This window comes from Alternaria conjuncta (genome assembly GCF_024043145.1).
Source record: "Alternaria conjuncta strain BMP 0040 chromosome Unknown scaffold_15, whole genome shotgun sequence".
NCBI lineage: Eukaryota > Fungi > Ascomycota > Dothideomycetes > Pleosporales > Pleosporaceae > Alternaria > Alternaria conjuncta.
Genome location: NW_026250104.1, coordinates 194,173 through 215,725, shown reverse-complemented (window position 1 = coordinate 215,725; position 21,553 = coordinate 194,173). Strand labels below are relative to the sequence as shown.

At 52.0% G+C, this 21,553-nt stretch overlaps 5 protein-coding genes across 5 annotated transcripts; 2 read left to right on the top strand and 3 right to left on the bottom strand.

The window, feature by feature from the left end:
- Positions 1–48: 48 nt before the first annotated feature.
- J4E85_008981 (uncharacterized protein) lies at positions 49–1,545 on the bottom strand (the record flags this gene model as incomplete). Its single annotated transcript, XM_051473205.1, has 3 exons — positions 49–275; positions 338–590; positions 643–1,545. The coding sequence occupies 3 exons, from the start codon at positions 1,543–1,545 to the stop codon at positions 49–51; spliced, it is 1,383 nt and encodes a 460-aa protein (XP_051322868.1).
- A 614-nt stretch (positions 1,546–2,159) lies between these two features.
- J4E85_008980 (uncharacterized protein) lies at positions 2,160–3,174 on the top strand (the record flags this gene model as incomplete). Its single annotated transcript, XM_051473204.1, has 2 exons — positions 2,160–2,658; positions 2,846–3,174. 2 exons carry the CDS (start codon positions 2,160–2,162, stop codon positions 3,172–3,174), a joined length of 828 nt encoding a protein of 275 aa, XP_051322867.1.
- Positions 3,175–5,946: 2,772 nt separating this feature from the next.
- On the bottom strand, positions 5,947–7,034 carry J4E85_008979 (uncharacterized protein; the record flags this gene model as incomplete). The annotated part of the gene is made up of 2 exons (XM_051473203.1): positions 5,947–6,378; positions 6,450–7,034. 2 exons carry the CDS (start codon positions 7,032–7,034, stop codon positions 5,947–5,949), a joined length of 1,017 nt encoding a protein of 338 aa, XP_051322866.1.
- Positions 7,035–7,829: 795 nt separating this feature from the next.
- Positions 7,830–10,094, bottom strand: J4E85_008978 (uncharacterized protein; the record flags this gene model as incomplete). The annotated part of the gene is made up of 5 exons (XM_051473202.1): positions 7,830–8,142; positions 8,191–8,316; positions 8,367–8,822; positions 8,870–9,544; positions 9,595–10,094. 5 exons carry the CDS (start codon positions 10,092–10,094, stop codon positions 7,830–7,832), a joined length of 2,070 nt encoding a protein of 689 aa, XP_051322865.1.
- Positions 10,095–11,613: 1,519 nt separating this feature from the next.
- Positions 11,614–21,049, top strand: J4E85_008977 (uncharacterized protein; the record flags this gene model as incomplete). Its single annotated transcript, XM_051473201.1, has 5 exons — positions 11,614–11,775; positions 11,824–12,732; positions 12,783–19,221; positions 19,268–19,546; positions 19,599–21,049. The coding sequence occupies 5 exons, from the start codon at positions 11,614–11,616 to the stop codon at positions 21,047–21,049; spliced, it is 9,240 nt and encodes a 3,079-aa protein (XP_051322864.1).
- Between the last annotated feature and the right edge of the window lie 504 nt (positions 21,050–21,553).

Below are 21,553 nucleotides of genomic sequence, written 5' to 3'. Positions count from 1 at the left end.
AAAGGATGATGAAGGAAACCGTGCAGGGCCACTCAGCACGCCCTTTGTCTACGACTCTACACACCTAGCTTTAGTGAAGTTCCATACGTCACCGGAACAGTCATTCAAAGACCTCTCAGCCCTCCACTGCAGCTCGGTCTCTGCTCGTCGCACCTCCGCCACGCAGAAGCCAACATCTCCAGCCCTGCGGCCGACTTCCCTGACGGGAATCTTCCGTTGTGATGCGTCCTCTAAACTCTGGAGTACCTCACGGACAGTATGTCCTCGTCCCGTACCTGAGTCGAAGTCAGTACACAGACCTTAGTGTGAGACGTTCTCATATAAGGCCTCCACTTACCAAGGTTGTACGTGCGAAATGGTGCTAAAGTACGACCGGCCGTCGAAGCTGCCAAAGCCGCAATATGGCCCCGAGCCAGATCGACGACGTGGATGAAGTCCCGCACTGCCGTGCCGTCTGGGGTGTTCCAATCTGTGCCGAAGATGTCCAGCACTGGCTTTGTCCCTGTCAGGACTGTTGCGATAACTGGAATCAGATTGCTCGGTTTCTGTCGAGGATCTTCACCCAGAATACCAGACTCGTGGCAACCAACCTGGAGTTGTTAGACACGTCTCATACGTACCCTGATCATCGAATGTACTTACCGGGTTGAAGTACCGTAGGGCGGTTATGGACCATGTGGGGTCGGAAAGCGCAAGGTCTGCCAGAATGGACTCGCACATGAACTTGGACCGACCATACGGTGATGTGAGGCCCAGAACGCCCGGCAAAACTCGGCGTTCTGCTCCGTCGCTGTCCAAGAAAGATTCTGGGTGATGCACACACAGTTCTTCGCGCAGAGGTAGCCCACAATTAGCGCCTTCGCCATAAACTGTTGCAGAAGAGGAGAACACGAAGTTCTTGATGCCAAACTCCTCTAGCAACCCCAGAAAGTCGACCAGCCCGCAGACGTTGTTGCTGTAGTATCTCAAGGGCATCCGGATGCTCTCTTCAACTGACTTGTACGCCGCGAAATGGATGACGCCCGATATTCTGGATAGTCTTTCAACGACGGGTTCTTGCGCGTCGTCCATGTCCATGTCGATACCGGAGTCTGTTCTCTGCAAAGTCGAGTATGGGAATCGTGCTGGAGTGGGCGCTGGTTTGCTGATGATCGAATACGATGAATAGCTGGCCAGTACAGTCTTCATGTGCGCGCTCCTGTAATCCAGCTGACGGAAGTGCAACGCTGGCATCCGTCGGCCATGCGCCGTGCAGAAGTCAATCGCAAGACCTCGCACCCTGCCCAGGACGGTTTCGTACGAGTTACTCAAGTCGTCGATGACCAGCACGTTGTAGCCTTCTTTGAGCAACTCCAATACTGTGTGCGAGCCGATGTATCCCAGCCCACCGACGACCATGATGAAGGTAGACGTGGATCCATCGATGTTCAGAGGATCGGCTACTACATCGTCGTCGAATAGCACCGACCGCTGTGTTCCCGGTGTATTGAGTACTTCCGGTGTGACGGAGGGCGATAGCGAGTACGTCGAAGAGGATGACGACATCTTGCACAATTATGCTTGGCGAATGAACGAATGTATGGAAGAAGAGCGAGTGCGTTGCTTGTTACGGCGCTACCTTTCTCGATACGTCCGAAATTCTTTATACGCGCCACAACTCTCAACAACAGCCTCAAATCGCGATCAATTAGGCAGAAGACATCGAAGTCAGACTTTTCCTGCGCCGTCAATATTGTTTACATTGCTTGGCATCCTGCGGCCTCTTCATCCCGACTCATCAGTTTCGGAGTCTCCTCAGGTCTAGCACTCTCAAAATATACTCTCGCATCGCTAACGATCCCTGTCCAATCTGCATAGCCAAGTGCGCAATACGTACCCGTGTGGTTGCATTGCCGCGTCCTCTAATTTCTCAAAATACCATCATCTGGGCCGTCAGAGATTCAACGTGGGCATACTGCGAGGCTTCGTTCGACTACTCGATCTCCCGGCATCTGTCAGCGTCTTGGTGCCCGAACACACCATAAGGATATCCATTACACATTTGCGTTCGTCAGTATCCGTAAGCTGTGTTTCTCCAGATCTTACTCTCTATCGGCTCATCTCCGTTTGGGCCAGCGTCTCGTCATCGGCTCCTAGCCTACCGTGCTCAAAGCAGAGTCATGGACGGACTCAGCTCCGTAATTGTTCCGCTCTACGTCTACCCCTCAGCAGGCGCGTGGGATCCGTTTCACGATGTGTACGATACGGTACCTCTACTATTGTTGCTACTCATTATACCGGGACTAACGCCATGTACTGCTTTCAGGGCATCATCGTTCTCTCGCATACACTTTACGGTCGTGGTAAATGTGCATAACGGGCCTGGAGAGGGTGCACTACCAAACGCAGAATACACCGCAGCCATCGAGGCCCTCAACTCGCTCAGTAATGTACGCACTATCGGCTATGTGGCAACCACGTGGTGTACCAGGGACTTGAGTTCTGTGCTGGATGACATTGCCGCGTTTTCATTCTGGGGCGAATATGATTCCCCACTGGCTCTGAGCGGTGTCTTCGTGGATGAGACGCCTACCCAATACTCTACAGACTATGCCGTGTATCTCGATAGCATCGCTCAAGCTGTTCAAGACAGCACCGGACTAAAGGAAAACTATATTGGTAAGCTCAGCCCGCCTTCTGTATTGAACGTAAGACCGTCACCGAAGCCGGCTTTCGAGGCCCCTGTCGTGTTGCTGTACACTTTACCATGCGTTCTCAAAGGGGTCTCTTTCTATTGCAGGCGAAAAGAACCCCCATTTTCCAACTCCGGCAGTTACATGAGCGTAAGGCTGACACTGCACTATAGTTCACAACCCTGGCGCTCTTCCAGAGCCTCGTTACTTTGATGAGGCATTGTTCACTGGGCCGGACTTGACCGTTGTTTTCGAGAACTCATTTTCCAATTGGACGACCGAAAGTGGCGAGCTCTTCAAGGCGACGGGTTCATATGATCGCGAAAAGCTTGCGCTGCTTGTGCACTCCACACCGGACCTGTCGATTCTTGAGACGGCTAGTACGCTATTGCAATTACTAGCCGTAGGCCGCGGCATCTGGCTGACAGGTAGCTCGAACTATACGGAGCTCGACAGTGTGCTACCTGCGTTTATCGAGGGCTTGGATGCGCTGTTGAATTGAGGGTCACAGCTTTGGAACTGAATACGGTAGATATCAGGTCATCGATCGCTAAATCCACGCAAGACACCCACGTCTTCGACAATTGTCCTTTCCGTGTCCGTCTCAACTACTTCATCGCCTACGAACACTTATGCGGCAAGCCTTGATCACTTGACTGTACTCTCTATAGACCTGGGGCTGAATGACCCTGATCCTCGGATTGAAGCTGGCATGTAGAAGGAAAGGATCTTCTGGTCACGACTGCTTCGTACTACCGTGGCTTTCTCAACAGCGAGTCGGCTAATGCGCCGTGACGAGGCGTGTCAAGGGCGGTCCGCGATGTAAGAAGTCCTTCCGTGACACAAGCGGTCCGCCACTCCGTCGGTTGAATCCGAGGAAAGCTTACGAGGAATTATCCCAGCTACACAATGCCGTCTTCAAACAAGCAACGATCATCGAAAAGCCCGCCTTGAAATTTTCGACTACCAAGTATTCCATCCGGTTGGCTCTAATATTACCCCGAGAGCTCCCCTGTTTGCCGCTTTAGGCGGCAGATCTAGCTCACTCAACCCCTGTCCATTTCCCCGGATCAAACAAACAAGCCTTTCGTCCTGCACTAGAGCTGCATACACACTTTATTTCAACCTTGGCCTTCATTTCGAAATTCAATCTCTGCTGCGTACCGCGTCGGCCCATGTCTATTTGTGCATCTTCCCAAGCGATGCTCCAGGCTTCGATATTGACACTTTCCTTGATGTATGTCATCCTTGGATGAGCACCGGAGTTACTTCGCGACGGGATGGAGACCAAGTACCGGCGGCTCTGCGAAGACATACAATGAACGTGCTGCATGGATAGGTGTAGAGGGCCGAAGTCGTGCCGCCATGACTGCTACCTCGCGGCCTGTCGCGCTCCTCCGCATCATGCTTCTAACCTTCGCTTACAGCATACTGTGCAGGTTTCTCGTTCCACATGAACCTCTCCAGCTGCATTCAAAGGATGCGTCCGTTGCGCTTCCGTTCGGTTGGGTCTGGAAGCGAGATGCCAACTTTCGGATCACACCACAAGCAACACGAGGTCAACAACACGAAGCAAACCTCGGCCAAGATAGCTCTTGATACGTATGGCTATTTACAGCCATTCGTCCTGCCAGTTCGCTAGGCCTTCACAGGTAGAGAACAAAACACGATGAGACGACGCCATTGCGCGTGATCAGCCTCGCTAAATGACGACATCGATATGCGGGACTCACCTACCTATATTGACAAAAGCTCTCGTAAACCACGCATACTGGCTTGTAGGGATGTACATAATATACATCCAGTAGACTGCGTAGCGGAGTCTATTCGCCTCATGCTAATGTTTCAGTTACACAGAGTGGATCCCAATATATGCGGCAGGACCCGACTACCGAATACGGAAAGTCAATTGGCGTGATCGCAACCACACGAACGACTTTCGATACTCTCAGAGGCTCGTATCGCACGCCGATACGGTGGATGTACCGCCCATGGTGGCTTGCATCAAAGGAAGGATCCGTGTGACGTGTGTTCCGGTTCGCTGGTACGAACAGGTCTGCAACAGACCCGAAAAACCTCAATGTCGACCCGCGTAACGCATCGAGATCCATGGTCAATCTAGGCGCTTCGTATTGTATGCGACATGTACGTTCGTCCCGGCCATACCGCGCATCTGGCCCCGAGCGACGGTCCTCTCGCCGTCTGGGGACTTACACACCTGCCACTAACGTCGTAATTCAGATCTGGAAACTAATGCAACATCTTGTATCGGGACCGGTGCACCAGATCGCGCTCTAGAACCAGATGAATACGCCACTCTGCCTCGACATCTCAGCCCCACCCGGCAACTTGCTCGAACAAGTCAGCTTACCCGCTCGACCAGAAGTCTTACTATACCGACCGCAGGCGAGATATTAGACGGCTTCAATATGCCGAGCATACCTACCGCAAACGACATACCCGCCTCAGATTTTCCACCTCACCTGCATCGGATATTGAATCGCATTCAACCGGCCGGTAGCTACACCTTGGCAAAATCGACCCGTACCGAGATTGAATACATACTATGCATACTCTCTGCTTGATGCATCAAACAAGCAAAATGCTGGTAACGCCATATTCCACCAGTGAGCTGGTCAGCCTCAAACACACGCCACCGATGTCAGATTCCCGGCCGTAGCACACCATCACTTCGGTAGGAAGAGCCGGTGTAAGCAGGGGTTCTCCAGCTTTCACGACGGCTAAAGCCAAGTTGCATAGCCCGAGGCTGTGTGTGCTGTGTGTGCTGTGTGTGCTGTGTGATATACGGCTAGCAGAAGGGAAGGGTATGGGAGCTGGGGTAGCGGAGATGTGGAAGAATGGAGTTGGGCGTGAGAGTTTTGCTTGCCGGGAATACTGGGAGGCATACCGCTTGGAAGTCTGACTGACCCGTTTGCTGCTGGTACAGTGTTTGATCACGATCTGAAGATGTTGCTGCAGAGAGAACGCTTTGTCAGCAGACAGCATGAGGCAGGTCACGGGGGTTGGCCTCCATCGTTGACCTCGCAGGTATAGGAACTACCACATCATGTGATCAGAGCAGGTTGTACTCAGCATAGGTGACTACGATAACCCGGTTGTGTCGCAAAGCTTGGTACAGCTAAGCATGCTGGTTTAGCGACGAAACCATGTGCATTCGAGCTTAAACACAGCATTAGGTGTCAGAAGTAATGGGCAGATTTCGATGAACAAAGACATTATCATGAGCTATACCACTACATCCCTCTCCCCTTCTCTACCCATGGCCCCCCACCCCCTCATCCACATCCGTAACCTCAACTCTTCTATCACAAAACTCCACCCACCCATCCAACTCCATCTTCTTCAGCACCGTACTAAACCCCTCGCTCCCCTGCCCCTTCCCCTCTCTATCACAATACGTCCCCACAACATCTTCTTCGAGTCCTTGTTCCGCCCCCGCCCCATCCGGATACTCGATATGAAACACAGGTTTCCCCGCTGCGATGAAAGGGGCGAAGGTGCTGCACTCACCGTACTTTGCGCATTGCTCGTTAACGCTGAAGTGGACAATGGGGAGGACGGCGGGGATAATGTCGCCGGCGTTTTTGAGGCCGAGAGTGAGGTTTAGGGGATTGGTGAGGGAGGAGAGGTATTGCAGGTAGGAGATTGAGGAGGAGGGGGTGAGGGAGAGGCCGTTGTTGTTTTGCTGGTGGGGTTGTTAGTATATACATATATTTATACGGATGGAGATGGTATGGAGGGTGGGTATTTACTTACGTATCCATCAACGTTATCAGGATCAACACCATCACACCCCTTCTCCTTCGCCAAATTTACCCTCCCCTTCATCACCCTCCTCACGTTCTCACTACCCAAATCCAACCATTTCTCCCCAGGCCACCCATCTAGATCACGCCCAAGATCTTCCTTTTTGAACTCCGACGCGTCGGGCCGCCAGTCTTCGTAACTGCCTGCGCTGAAATAGCATATTACTTTCTTGCCCATGGAGTGTAGTTGTCGTATGGTCTCGGTGGGCGTGTCGAAGAGATCGATATCGAAGATGCTGACGTTGGGCGTTGTGCTAGTGTCTGAGGAGGAGAGAACGGGTGGGTGGGAGAGAACGATTTGCCAGGTATCGGATACGGATGGTGTCCATGAGAGTGTGGTGTTTGGTGTGGGGAGGGGTGTTAGGGTGGAGGTTGGTGGTGAGGTGTTGTCGTTGTCGTCGTCGTTATCGCGTCCTAATGTGAGGCCTAGACCTAGACCGAGGCCTAAGGCGAGGATTAGGATGACGATGCCTATTACGAGGACAATCTTGCGTCGTAGAGACCATGGCTGTCGTGCTTTGGGTTTCGTGTACATTATGCCTTTGAGCGACGGGTTGCTAGGCATAGAAGATGAGATATGCCAACTCTCTAGAAGTTCCTCCACCGACTCAGAGTTTCCGATCACACTCCAGGCACGATGCTTTCAATCGTGTAAGACCTGGTTTTAATAGTCCTACCAAGTTGACGACTTTCACGCGCTGACAACCCACACCTAACTCTCCGCAAACGCTTCGAAAAATAATTCGACAGCCTGGGAATATCACGAGAAGACGCGTCGCAAGCGGCGCAGTGACGTGCGCCACCCTTGCATATGTAGGCAATATATAATTGTTGTATGTAAGACATATAGTAACTGCAATTGGTGTAGCGCTCATGCAGTCATATTGCGGGTGAGGCGTGCCGAAGGAATTCGCTCCCGGTTGGAAAGGTTGGCAGCTGAACACACTGTCGATCGATGGGGGTGAGACCATTAGTTTAGTTATCAGAAAAAGGCCACAGTATAACGGCAGGACTGGATCGCTTTCGAGAGACGATGTGACTACGTGTCGGGTGTGGTGATACTGCAAAACGCAGGTAGCGAAATGCGGCGCAGCTGTCCCGCCAGGTTGGTTCTGATGTTCACCCATATTGATGTTGTGGCTGTGCGAATGTGGGGTTAGCTCAGGGGTCAGAGATGACCGCCTAAACTCCGCAGCTGTTCACTGGTCATGCTGGATGCAGGGAAAAAAACACAGAGACAATTTTGACTGAGCTTCAGCTAAAAGATATACATTGAAGATGACAATTGCGATAATGACCGACGCCATGTTCTTCCAAAGCATGCTTGTGTTTACAGCGGAATGGCCTTTGAGAACTTGTACTGCCTGCTTGCGCCGCTCATAGTCACCCATAGGGTGAGCGGATCACTTCCCAACTGCTCTTTCGTCGCGCCGGTCGTGCTTGCCAAGGCGCCTGGTACGGTGATGGGGATGGTTGTGCCACACTTGTTTCCGCCCGCCGTGTAAACGTTGACAGACTCGATGTTGGCGCCGTTGGTGGATGTAGTCCAGGTCAAGCTGGGTCGGCATTGGTCGCGAGTTTGACGGTTGATGAACTGCTGTGCGAGGTCGTCGTGCTTGAGGGTCTTGAAAGGCCAGGTGGTTCTGCAGTATGTTAGTAGGATGCCCCTCCGGAAAAGCAAGGGTACACACAGGCGCATCATCTCCGCGGAAATAACCTCAATCCATGTCATGAGCAGCGAGTACTGGCCACTCTTGCCGTTGACGGTTGTGGACGGAACATCGTTGACGCGCATGTTGGCCTGATGAAACATGTATCTATATCACAAATCAATATGAATCGATGGTGCGGATGAGCCTGCACTCACGGGTCCCAATGTAGGCCAAAGAGATTGCGCATTGCAGTGTCTCGAGAGTTGATCATAAGATCGTCAAACGTCCCTTTGCCTGCAGAAGTATCGATCCACTCTTGCAGTGTACAAGCGGGAAGATCGCAATTGTAGTAGATTAGCGTCGCCCAGCGCGGCATGACGTTGAGTCCTGCGTAGCCGTTGTTCTGAACGTTGGTAGTCAACGGCCAGAAACTGTTCTGCTGATTGCGAAGAGGCGGGCGGGTGTTGTCTCCTACGACGTTGAAGATGCCGTTATCCATCCAGCCTTTGATGGCATCTGCGTTGTGTAGACCAGTGATCGCAGGCGGAATGATGCCCCTCCCGCTCCAGCGCTTAGCAGCATCAAGCCCAACCTGTTTGAGCCAAGCTTGGTTGAATGAGATCTCCTTTGAGGCATCTGAGTAGGTCGCGTTGGTCAAATCGGCGTGGGAACTGGTCCTAAGTCAGTAGTGCAAAGCATCAAGGGGCATGGAACGTACAAGGTATGCGAGATGTGCGCGAAGGCGTCGCGTTGTTCTTCGTCGGCGAACCAATTTTGTAGCTCGTCGATCTCGGCACACTCAAGGCTCCAGGTATACTGAGAAGGCGTCGAAGGCCAGATGTTGGTGCCAGTACCAGGAGGCTTCTGGAATTCTGGGTCGCCATCCTTTTGATCCGCGTATTCGATTGCGTTCGTTGGGGTGCAGACTCTCTCGCCTTCACTCGTGTCCGTGGATGCTTCTATGTCACCGTTGCCGTTGTGCCCGATCTCTATGAAGAACTCGGATCCTGCAGGCATATTCGCGTTCAGGTTGGCTTGCCATGTGACATGCAACGAAAGGTCATCGGGTTTAGCGCGATAATTCACGCCCGCCGGTCGGTACATGGGCGTCTCCAGAAACATGTCATCCACCTGTGTGCTGAAGTAGATCCTTCTGAAACCAACGAAAAGGCCTCTTGTCACCCATGTGATCCAAGCGTGTTGGAGGACGTTGCTTGACGGTGCCCAGTCTAGAGCGAATGGCAAAAACCAAACCATTTGTTGCCGAGTGCCTATTTGGTTGATGACTGCGGCGCTTCCACTGCTCGAGAACTTGGCAACCTCCCATGCCATTGATGCGTTCACAATCTTCGCAGGAGAGTGATATATGTTCGCGATGCTCACGTCTACTTTACTATTGGTATAGTCAGTATTGTACCACTTGAACTGGGTCGCGAGACTTACGACTTGAGATTAGCCGCGGAGAACCCCGTGGTATTCGTGAATGATACAGGCTCATCGTTCAAGTTTCCCCCGACGCTGGAGACTCCAAAGTCGGCTGTAGGGAAAACATCGAGACGGACCATGCGTACGCCAAAGTTCGTCTGGTAAGCATATAGATCGTTCCATTGCCGCCTAGTGAGTGCGCTGTAGTATTGGTCTCCGTAGTTGTATCCAACTTCGCTCACGGTGACAATACCACCGTAGTTGCCATGCGTTGCTGAAGAGTTGAGTAAAGGCAGGTTTGTGATCCCATCCTGGGGAACGGTGACAATCTCGTAAGGGATACCGTAACCTTGGAGGCCAAGTGTAGCGCTGTTGATGGCCGAAGTCGAATCGCGTGCAATGACCAAGATTGTGCTTGATACTGTGGCACTTCCCACATAGGCGGAAACATGTTGCAGGAAGAGACAGAAGCATGTGAGTGCGCATGCTCGCAGTAATGATGCAATGGAAGCCGCCATCGTGAGACGCGAAGTGAACAGCCTGCTACCGAAACTTTTTTTGAGGAACCTGGACGAGTTAATAAAGAAGTCTCGGCAGATATCATCTCATAGGCCACACGGAGGATATTGGTCCAGATGCAGTAAACGATCAAGAGACTATCGATTTTCTCCCTTCTTAGCCTCAGCAGTCAGAATCCACCTGGCATTCAACTTGATTCAGAACATGACGCGGCGGATAGCTCGATCAGATGCTTCGAATACTCATTGCCGTACCTCTGGAAGGCCTCGCATACGTAAGATGCCGTTAAAGCCATATGGTCTACCAGGGTCTTGGCAAATCAGTGTACTTGAGAAGCCACAGCGTTATGAGCTTTGCCACTTAAGACGAATGTATTGCGAAGATCTCAGGGCATGGCTGAACTCGTGACTTTGGCCTACCAAGCCACTGTATAGTTCTGGAGCAGCCCCGAAGGCAAGACCCGATGCATGCTGGAAGAAGTGCGGCCAAAGTCCATGGTGCAAAATGCCTTTGGGGCCGCAAGGACGCCAGTGTGTGTAAGGATATTGTGAACGAAGCACCGGGTGTCGTCTAGCCTGGCTGCACGAAAGCACGCGTATCCCCGCAGCCTGCCCATATTGCGCGAGCAATTACCGTCCCAGACTTCATCTGCGGCAGGTGCATTGCATTGCATGCGCGTCGGATACAAGACCGACAAAGGTGCCGTGATAGATGAGGTTGGATATTAAAATCGTCGTGTGGAGGATGTTAGGCTAAAGGCGGTGCCGGATGAACGTGATTGAAAGAGAGATGATGCGCGTGCACGGACGTTTACTACCGACCCGCGACATTTCAGCCTCGTCACGTCTTCCCTCGTCCACCACTCTTGTCGCGTCATCACGACACCCTCCTACGCTGACATCGCCTCGTCGTTAAGATCTAAATCATCTTTGTTCTAGTCTCAATACAGTAACAGTCCGCTGTTCGGGGTAGATGGCACTAGCCCCCCAGATATCGCCAGCGTTCCCTGGCATCGCTCTCGCCAATGCCCGGTCAAAAGGCTTCGCGCTGCAAGTCCCTCAATTGTGACTGCCGCTCCAATGCCATTCGCGGCAGCCAAGAGCCGTATTGCAGGATTCTCGAAGGATGGCCCTGCTCCGTCACTGCCGCTGGCCCTGCAGCGGTGGATTATTCACACCTCTCGTGTATGCTAACGCGATTCGCAGATCAACAGCTAACACATGACTGCACAAACATAGGCCATGGTGAAAATATTAGTGTCTGTCAAACTGGCTTTCGGTAGCCGATGAGCTTGCCGATGAGCAAGTGACCATTCTTCCACCCTGTTCACACTGGCTATTGCAGTAGGGCATCATATCCACCTTGCTACTACGGTTCTGCTATGGATCTTTCTACCAGTTCTTCGTGCATTGCCTACTGACTGGCCTTTATCACCATATGGTAATTACTGTACTCTCTGGAAGTGGAGCAGCACCTGGAGATATCTGAGCTACACCCAACAGATCATAGGCAGGACCAATGCCTTCGCCGAATATCTTGGGCGTTCAGGCCTTCGAGACTGGACCATTACTACAGGAGTGGTGGGAATGGACGCTTGTTGCCATCATCAGTGCCAGTGGGCTTGTAGGAGTTGTTGCTTTCCTTTGGTACTCATACCGTTCCCTACGGACATTGTTGAAGGTACGTAGCATGCATGCTATACCTTCTCAGGGCTTATAAACCTCACAGGGTGACGACAATGATCACAGCTTACCACGATCGGTACAAGAACGAATCCACCTGTTGTCGAACAGTTCGAGCGTCGTCCGCAAAACCCATACCCTCCCCACAAAGCCGTCGACGTTTGGCGTATATCTGGGCCTTCTGAGCAATCCAGTCACACACGATGAAGCGCAAACACTTTCACAATGGGACATTGTAGTGTTGGATTACTGCGAGCCTGGGGTCTTGGAAGCTGTTGGCGACGATAGCGTCTCAATGGGGCCTCACATCATCGCACGGCTTGATTTGGCTCAGATAATCACATTCTCGACAACGGATAGTGAACTGGACATGTCGCGAGCGGTGTATGTTCTGTCGTGGACTATTCAGCGTACCTTGCGACAGCCGGACCAGAAAAGATACTTCACAGGCGTTCTTGTCTCTGGCTGGCGAGACCGCATATCGGTGCCTCTACTCAACGGCTTGTCGAAGCTTCTCATTGCCTACGGTCTGGATGTCTACTTGGAGATTGAAGCTCCAGACTTCCTAGACAGTGTCCAGAAACTCGATGTCGCATTGTTCGCTGGCTTCATTGTCCGCAATGGAACGATCAAGTCGAATGGAGAGCGCCGAGACTTCTTCGAAATGGACAAAATGAAGACTACAACCAAATCTTTTGTTTCCCAAGCCTGTCAAAGGTCGTTCGTAACGATGATGTGGGATACGATCGAGGACGATGTCGAACTCTCGCACGCTGTGGTCAGGAGAGCACATATGTGGTGTAGCTACCACGGCGCCATCCCATATTTTCCGCGTCAACGGGCTCTTTCGAACATTGACGAGATTGTTCCTTGTCATGAGCCCTTGGCTGCTTTCCAGTGGCTCAAGCAACGAAGAGTCATGGAAGTCCACGAGCGATATCGCATGGCGCGAACAGTAAGTCTGCCTGGCCTGGGCATTCGTAGGTCACTGCTAAGTCTTGTCAGCTTGCTCCCGGTTTCTCAAGTATCATCGACGATTACCTCCCTTTACAACACATCTTTCCCCGCCTTGCCGATACGCTCGCCGGCCTCGACGCAACCGATTCTGCCGACGACAGCGACGACGATGCGTCGAGCACATGTACTGATACTGTGCACTACCCCGAGATCGACGAGAACGGAGCAATGCTTGCACGAACACCTACATCACCAGTATCTTCTGGTCTGGAATGGACACTGGCAAGGGAGAAGCATAGCAGCGACCCACTGTCTTGCTCATCCAATGGGTCGCCATTCGGCTCTTTGGGATGCTTTCCGATTGGATTGGACGCGTCAATGACAGACTTTTCGCGTGTCATTGAATCACAACGACGTCTACGGGATCTGAAGCTGCTCAGCCGACTCTCCACCGCACAACTACATCCTGTCGCCAAGATTCTTCGTGACTATTGCCACAGCAGCAGCCACTTCCTAGACTTGCTTCCAACGTCAAGAGATGCCATCTCAAAGCTTGTAGACGCACTAGCTCGTACAAATGACGACGCGGAGGACAACTATCAACTACAAGTATACTCTGCGCTCGACTCTGGATTCCACACGCCTGGTGGTGCTCAGTTTTGGGCTGTCTGGGAACTAGAGCAGAGAGCCCAATTCGTCATCATGTACATCTCCAAGTCGGTTCAGGATCTCAACGCTGTTCTTCTTCATACGCACTTGAGCAGGCTAGGCTTCTCCAGATACCAGTGCTTCTTAGCAGAGTATGGCTTGACGGAGTTCATGGCTGGGTCCTTCTCGCCTGAGCGACTACCCGAGAGGCTACAGCAAGACCTAGAGCTTCTCTCGTCGACTGATCTACTCCTGTATCTGCAACACATGCAATATTCGGAGTGGGATGAGGACTGCTCGTTGCTCTCATCCATACGAAAACGTTGCGAAGAGTTACTGATCGATATACCTACGTACCATCAGTTCAAGAAGCTCAGCAACGTGGACTACATCAGTGGTAGCATCACCGATAAACAGCTGGTCAACGCGAAGCTCAAATGGTACCGGCTCTCACATCTACCCACACTTGACGGACGTGATGCTCTAGAACTGTTCAGGGAAGTGGCCAGGGTGCTCGATGATATATTATGGTCACGAGACCATGAGAGGCTAGACATCATCACTTCCGCTCTCAACAACATTACCAGCAGAGGATCCTTAGATTCGGCGGCTGACTTCGTGCTTTTCTGCGTCTTCTGCGCTGCAAGGAAAGCAGGGTTTGAGGAAGTGTACATCGAGGTGTCGGATCGGAATCCCCTGTTCAATCAATACTCAGATCAAAGCGCAGCTTTTGCAGAGCTATTCGCGCTAGGATCAAGATGCGAGGCGTACTTTGACATCAAGCCAAGCGATATCGGTATATTGCTATCGGAGAAGCATAGGAACTACTACAACCAAGAAGAACACCAACCTCCGATGTGGATCTTCAACGCACCATCGTTTGCTTCCGCTTACGCTGCAGCCCAGACCGACATCGACCCAGAGCAAAAGCCATCCGTCATGCCTGCATATCGCCGCTTTACCTTCCTCAGTGTCTTTGCAATTCCAGCATTAGTTGACATCATCCTACTATCTACGACTGGCCATGGTCTGTATCTGAGTGTGCACATGAAAGAGGACCAACTATACTATGCTACACTGGCATTGATGTGCTCATTGCTCCTCTCTGGCGCGATTGGAACCTGGATATCCATCGGAGGCACCTATTACCTCATATCAATGGCATTCTCAGCGGCTAACATGTTCGTACTCACCCGTCTGGTTGGTGGCCTAGCATTCACTCTTGCTGGCTGTCTTCTTGGCTTTGTCATCATCTCAGCTGTCGTGGGTCCAGGCCTTGGGGCGGTGTTCGTCTTCTACCTTTTCGGCCTCACAACATACCTCACCGTGCTTGCTGTCCTCTCCACATATCAGGTTCCCGGGTCCAGTTTCCTCAATGGTCGCAAAGTCATCATCATGGTAGTCCCGACATTAGTGATATCCCCTTTGTTGACCATTTTCATTCAGGACTACGACATCTACATCTATCCAGGAGTTCTCTATATATTCATTACCTTGCTGATCCTCGGTACTCGGCACGTTGCGACGCAATGGGTGACTTGGTATCACAACATCAAGACGCTTAACGATGCTGACATCAAGGATTGGTATGTGAAACGGTCAGCCAAAGAGCAGCGTGTCACAAGCGGTATGCATCCTAAAGGTAATGCCACACCTAACGCTTCAGCCACACATGCTAATCCTACTTCTGCAGATCAATCGAGCAAAGGTCCTCATACCGCATCCAAAGTCCTCGACTTGAGCGCGCCTTCTTCAAAAGCATCGATTAGTGCCAAAGACTTGTTCTACGGCATGAGTGAGCCCGCAATCTTGGCTCTTTGCCGCACCGCGCTACACAGCGCAGTTTTGAAGGAGAACGGACGCCGATTTTGGCAGAAGCCTACGAATGATGCCTTCGTCAGACAGCTCGCAGGTTGCTGGGATTCCACGCTATTTTTACTGGACTGGTACGCACGCATTACCGACACCAAACGACCGATCCCATACAGTTCAACCTGGAATCTTGAAACGCAGGTGGCGCTTGAAAGCATGCAGCAGTCGCAAAAAGGTATTCGCCTTCACAACTCGTTCATCCATTGGAGGACCGCTGGAGACGAGATCTACTGTGGTATACTCTACTTCATCGTCGCACTCATGGATCGATGGCTCGATCTTGTACGCGGCGGTAACCAACCTGGCGGCCAACTAGTCGGGTTGCTTCCCTCCATAGACAACGACACACTTCGCCTCTCAGTCGGCTTCGGTCTTGCATACTACCTCATTGGAGCTGTACTACTTGACTACAAAGCTCAACACTTACACACCATGTCTGAGCAAATGTCTCCAGTCTCGATCAAGGACGCACACCAGATCGACAAAGCCAAATCCAACGATCTGAAATTCAGGCGACACTTGTATCTGAACACCTTATGTCGATTTATCGGTGTCCATGTTTGGGCCCTGGCGATATGTGCTGCACTGATCTGGATTTTCAATGGCTCCTCAGTGGGTCTCACCATATTCCTGGCTTACGTTGGCGCATATACTGGTCTACTCCTCTACCAGTACAACAAGATTTTCTCCGGCCCGCATGCACTAATGCCACTCCTGGCAGCAGTCAGTCTCGGCTTCGTAACTGGTAACATACTCATCACGGTCTTACCAGGTTTCATGTACAACAAGATCATTGCACTTGCTGTCTCGACCTGGACGGCAGCTCTTCTCTCGTTCCGGACTGCCAAGCTAGGCATGCCTGATTTGCTCCACGTGCGTACCTGGATGTCGAACCTACTACCAAACACCGAGCAGAACAGGGAGCCCACTAAATCGACCGAGATGTCTAGCTTGAGCTGCGTCGCGTCTCGAGGTGTAGATCGTTCAGCCATCGACGAGCGATATCGCGCCTACAGCGGCACTGGTGGTGATGCGGAGTTCAGTCAAAGTGAGCTCCACGCGTACTGCAGCAAGCTACGGGCTGCACCTAAGGAGAACAGGTTCCGCGTTTATCCCAACGGTCAGCCTGGTGACCAGATCTGCGCTATCCTACTATCATGCACCCACGAAAATCTCTCTAGGCTTGCCATGCAAGCATTCCCGACTATGCCCTTTCTAATCCAGCGGATCGTTCTGGCGTGGAAAAACGAATCCATCAAAGTCTTCATCGTTCCTATGCAGGCTGTGGCTGGGGTTGATTGCGACCTACGGGCGATCTCGCATTGTATAGGCGGGCGTCTCACGCTTTACGTCGCTTCGGATGCAAAGGGGTCTGGCTCAAAGCAGATGAATGTGAGCAGCAATAGTGCGATTATTGCCGAGACGTTGCTGCACGCTTGTTCAGAAACCTTGTTTGGCATGCCGCACTACCAGGCTGAGATTACTGAATCAATGCTTGCTTGCCGGGAAAGCGACTGTGGTTTCTACGCCATATCAGAATGCAGCAAGCGGTCGATGCCGGAGCTTATCGTGGGACCGAAAGCCTCGAGCTTTGAAACTGCGCTTCGCAAAGAACTGTTGCGAAATCTATGCCTTGGGTTCAACTGCGAGAGTCAATGGGAAGATCTTCCCCTCGAGATTCGTCGCCTTTTCCTCCGACGATGTGTTGGCGTCCGCGCACCCTATACGAACACAGAAATGGCATGGATAAACGCGAACGTTCCGGTGGAAAGCTCGTGTACCATTCTGTCGTGCATTGCGCGATATGACCTTGGCGCGTACTTAGCGGTCGTCAAGTACAGCTTCTTCAAGAACCGAGGTGATCAGGCTCTAACCGAGAAAGAGTATCGTCAAATGACCGCGGACATCCAGGAGGCGTATCATCCTGTCCTCAATCACTCGGCTGTCTCAGTTCTCAGCATCTTCACTGAATACGTCCGTCTGCCGATTGCCTATGTCTACCACTCTGCTGGGACTTGGGTCAAGTTCTTCTTCCTCGCATGTATGGCCGACCCTGAATACCAGCGCGAGCTGAACGGAGCCTTGATACACACACCACGTCCACTAGCCACGTCTGCCACCTTCGTTCTGACAGGCTTGTGGATATACAGTCGGGTTGCAATGTCCGTTGCTCTGCCGTTTTTCTTGTACCATCGCCGCAAAGACATCGCAGGCCTTGCTGGAACAGTGAAGGGTAGTTTGATCGTCCAGAAAAAGAATCGCCTGATTATTCGAAGCTATGGAGACACGGAGACAGCATTCATTCATCCTGTCAAAGTTGGCGGGGTGAAACTGATGTTCTATCAAGGTGATCTGGAAGCAGAGCCTACTTGGGGTCATCTCCGGGTCACATACTATGACGAAGAGATGCGCATCACGTTGCGTGAAGAGTACAAGAATGGCGCGGTCACCAATGAGTTTGTTTACGAGTATGCGTTGAAGCAACTTCAGCGTAAGACGAAGATCTCGAAAGTCAAGAAGAGTAGGGTGCCTCTAAGCAGAACCTGTCGCAGCGGCCAGGATGAGGGTGCCAAGGTTATCTACAACCGGAAGGGCCACATCGAGTCGGGAAGCTATATCAACCACAATAATCTGGTCCGTTTCAAGTATCATTATCGCAAGAACGCCAAATACGACGACGAACTTCTCCGCGCCGAATTTGTGCTGCCGCACATGTCAGCCAACGTCAGCTGGTGTGCACCTCCTGTTCGCCATGCCGAGAAGATGGAGCGCTGGATACCCACCCCTCGCGTTCACGAAGCGACATTCGTCCAAGGAGCCGATGTATATGAATGCTCATGGCTGTATGACCACAAGTTCCATCCAACCATTACTACGAAGCTTAACGGCGCCCCAGTCGAAACCCCGGATATGATTCGTCATGATTGGCTCGGCGTACTAAAGAAGCCAACTCGATGTACTTTCGCGGACGAGAATCCCTTGTTAGCCTTCAAGTCCCCGTCTTCCAGTTTCTTCAGTCGGATGCTGCGCACAAACATCAAACAACAAGAGATTTCCACTTCCAGAGCTCGATCCCAACTCTGGAAAGCCTGGAAGAAGCGAAACGATCTAGATGGTGTTGTCATCCGATGGGTAGATGAAGAGTTGATTCGCAGAGAAGCTCTCCTCCGCCCATATTGGAGACGGAGAGATCGCGGCAGTCTCGTAAAGGCTGAAGACTATCTGGCGCTGCATGCCGACGCCATTATGGCCAGCTCAGACCTCACAAGCGACATTAGCGCATGGACGCCACTTGCAATTCGAATGAGTGATTTGTTCAGCTTTGGCCAAGGTGGGGATGCCGTTATCTTCACAAGAACGAAAGCACTACAACGCGATACCGACCACAACCTTCATGTCATCGCTGTTGACACTGGTACATGGCCGAATGAAGGTGGTGGAGTCTCGGCATGTCGTCGAGATCTCATCAACAACTTGCGCACCATCAAATGGCACATGGTCGTCGAATCGGCTAACGACTTTGGCTTGCCGAAGCACCAAACCGAAGAGAACGTTGAGTCACTCAAGGTGATACCACTATGGGGACTGGACTTCATGCATCCAAACCATGGGATGTTCACCAACAAGCTGGACAGCGAGGTCGACCATCTGGTCAAAGCAGCAACGATATCCGACATCGAAACGAACTTCATTCCTACCTTGACTGCTCTCGTTCGCGGCGCACGGGCGACTACAATGACATCAGCAGATGTGAAGCAAGCGACGCGTGCTTTGGTCAACCTGAACACATATTTTCAGGATTCGCGTCACTGGAAAGAGGTCTGGACCAGCGATGTGGTCAAAGATACATGGAGGAGACTGTGGCTCGATGAAGACATGCCGAACGCGCAACCGCCCTCAGAATGGTTCCGTACTGAGCTTCCAACGCTCAATCACTTCGACACGGCGCTAGAGCTGTGGTTCCGATGCACGTAATATCCTCTTGTTGATCACGACGAAGCTAACTTGAGTAGATCTATTCATTTTCTCGATCCCCATCCCCGAAAAGATACCCCACGTCTTCCAAGCCTCGCACCACAGCGTCTCAGCATCCTACGGGATCGTTTGCAAGCTGAAGCGCAACTGCACACTTCAAATCTGGGATCATGCGATCTCCTGGCGTGAGACTAATCTCTACCTCTCGTCCGCGATGTGCACTCTACCGCCCTTCATCCGAAACTCGCTACTGGGTCTAATGAAGTTGACATCTTGTCTCATCTTGCACCACGCCGACCAGATCCTGCCCTGTGCAGGTAGGTGCATCGCATCTCATATCCGAACGAAGTGACTGACTTGATATGCTAGACTTCTTCAACCCCGGCTGGGAGGTGGAAATCGGTAGCGCAAAGGGTCAACTTACACACCGCAACGTGTTTCGTCGGAAAGTCGATCCTATCGTGAACGGCATTACCGATATGACCAAGTTTTCTCCGGTGACCGAGATCAAAACCAAGACGCCGACAGTAACCATGCTGTCTCACGTTTGGTTTGCGAAAGACATTAAGACAGCTTTACTTGCGGCGGACATCATCACCAACGAATGGGGTTTCAAGGATTACAAGCTCGACATCTACGGCGCTCTCAACAAATCGCCCGTCTACTCCTCCGAATGTCAAGAGATTTTGGCTTGTAAAGGTCTTGGAGAAAACGTAGCGATGCGCGGCACTGCAGACCCAGCAATGGTTCTTGCGAACACTTGGCTGTTCCTCAACTCCTCCGTGTCCGAAGGACTGCCGCTTGCGCTCGGAGAAGCGGCGCTTACTGGAGCACCAGTCGTGTGCACTGACGTTGGCGCGTCGCTGCGAGTGCTCACTGACCCTGATGACGGTAAACGCTATAGCGAAGTTGTGGCACCCAATGACGCATATGGGCTCGCACGCGCGCAAATCAACTTACTCGCTATGCTGGACGAGTGGGCTCAATATGCCGACGATGGCCCTGGGGTAGCGGCGCCAATCTTACCTCACAAACCTACGCCAAAAGACGTGGAAGTCATCACGCGCAGAATGTACGAAAAGTCCGAACATCGACGAAAGCTGGGGATGATGGCGCGTAACATCGTCCAGAAGTCTTTCGGTGGTGAACGCTACCTTCGCGAGCATGAGCAGATGCTCTGGATTGGCAAAGCCTGCTACGAGATGCTGGATCTCGAGAAGCGAACACCACCTCCACGAAACCCAGCGCGAATGTTGTCGCTTCGTCGTAGCTTGCCACGACTGCATCAGCGAGATACTGCGTCAAGTCACATGTTCGATGCGCAGATGGAGAAGATGATGCACCCGCGCCCGTACGCGCCGAGACGAACATCGGCAACGACATCGTTCTCGTCGGTATATATCGACGAACCATCGGGTTCCTCGTCGACATACTCTGACCCCATCTGGGAACATGAGGAGTGGGACTTACATAACGAGTCGCCCGGATCGTCAGTCAAGTACGAAAACTCTGACACTGACGACTGGCCGCTACCGGCCATAACCCGTCCTGCGAGATCGTACTCGGGTGTTGGCGTTGATGCCAGCGCAATATCACCTGCTGCCAAAGGAAAGCGGCCTGCCCGGTACTCATATTACGGACATGAAAGCAATCGAGTCTTCAAACCTGCATCACCGAACGCGAAGATGGATCCGAAGAGAGCGGTGCTCATGCGTCAAAGTCTGGCGACGACAGAGAGTGCGCGGAGTAGTATGAGGGCGAGGAGTCATTTGAATGAAGTGGAGCTTGCTGAGTATGGGAATGTTGATGGGAGGCTGTGATCATTGGGAGATGGGAGTGTTTTTACTGCGTCTGCATTCGTATCTACGTTCGTTGGTCGTATATCGAAGTTCATGTATAGTGAAAGGCGTCGAAGGATTTGTCATCGTTCATTAAGTACGAGAGCAAAGTGCTAGGCTGGCAAGTTGCTCAAGCTTTCTATCATCGAGCTCTTTCACTTGAACCAGCTATGTCTTCCAGCTAGGCACTGGGTCCGTGCTAGCGGTGACGTACGCAGTAAAGCATCGAGCAAACATTTCGTTCATAATCTGCCTGCTTGGCAAGTGCTATCTCCTCAGGTCGATACTTGACCGCCTGACCGTACCCACAACAAAACAACGCAGTTTCTTCAGCACTGGCTCTTGGATGTACATTGTCTACGGCCAAGTCAATCTCTTTCCCTCTTCCCACACCTCACCCAAGCCGCCGGAGATCCCCAGCCATGGCCCTTTCTGCGCTACCGCCGGAGATCCTTAGCAGGATATGTCGCTTCATCATCTTGGAAG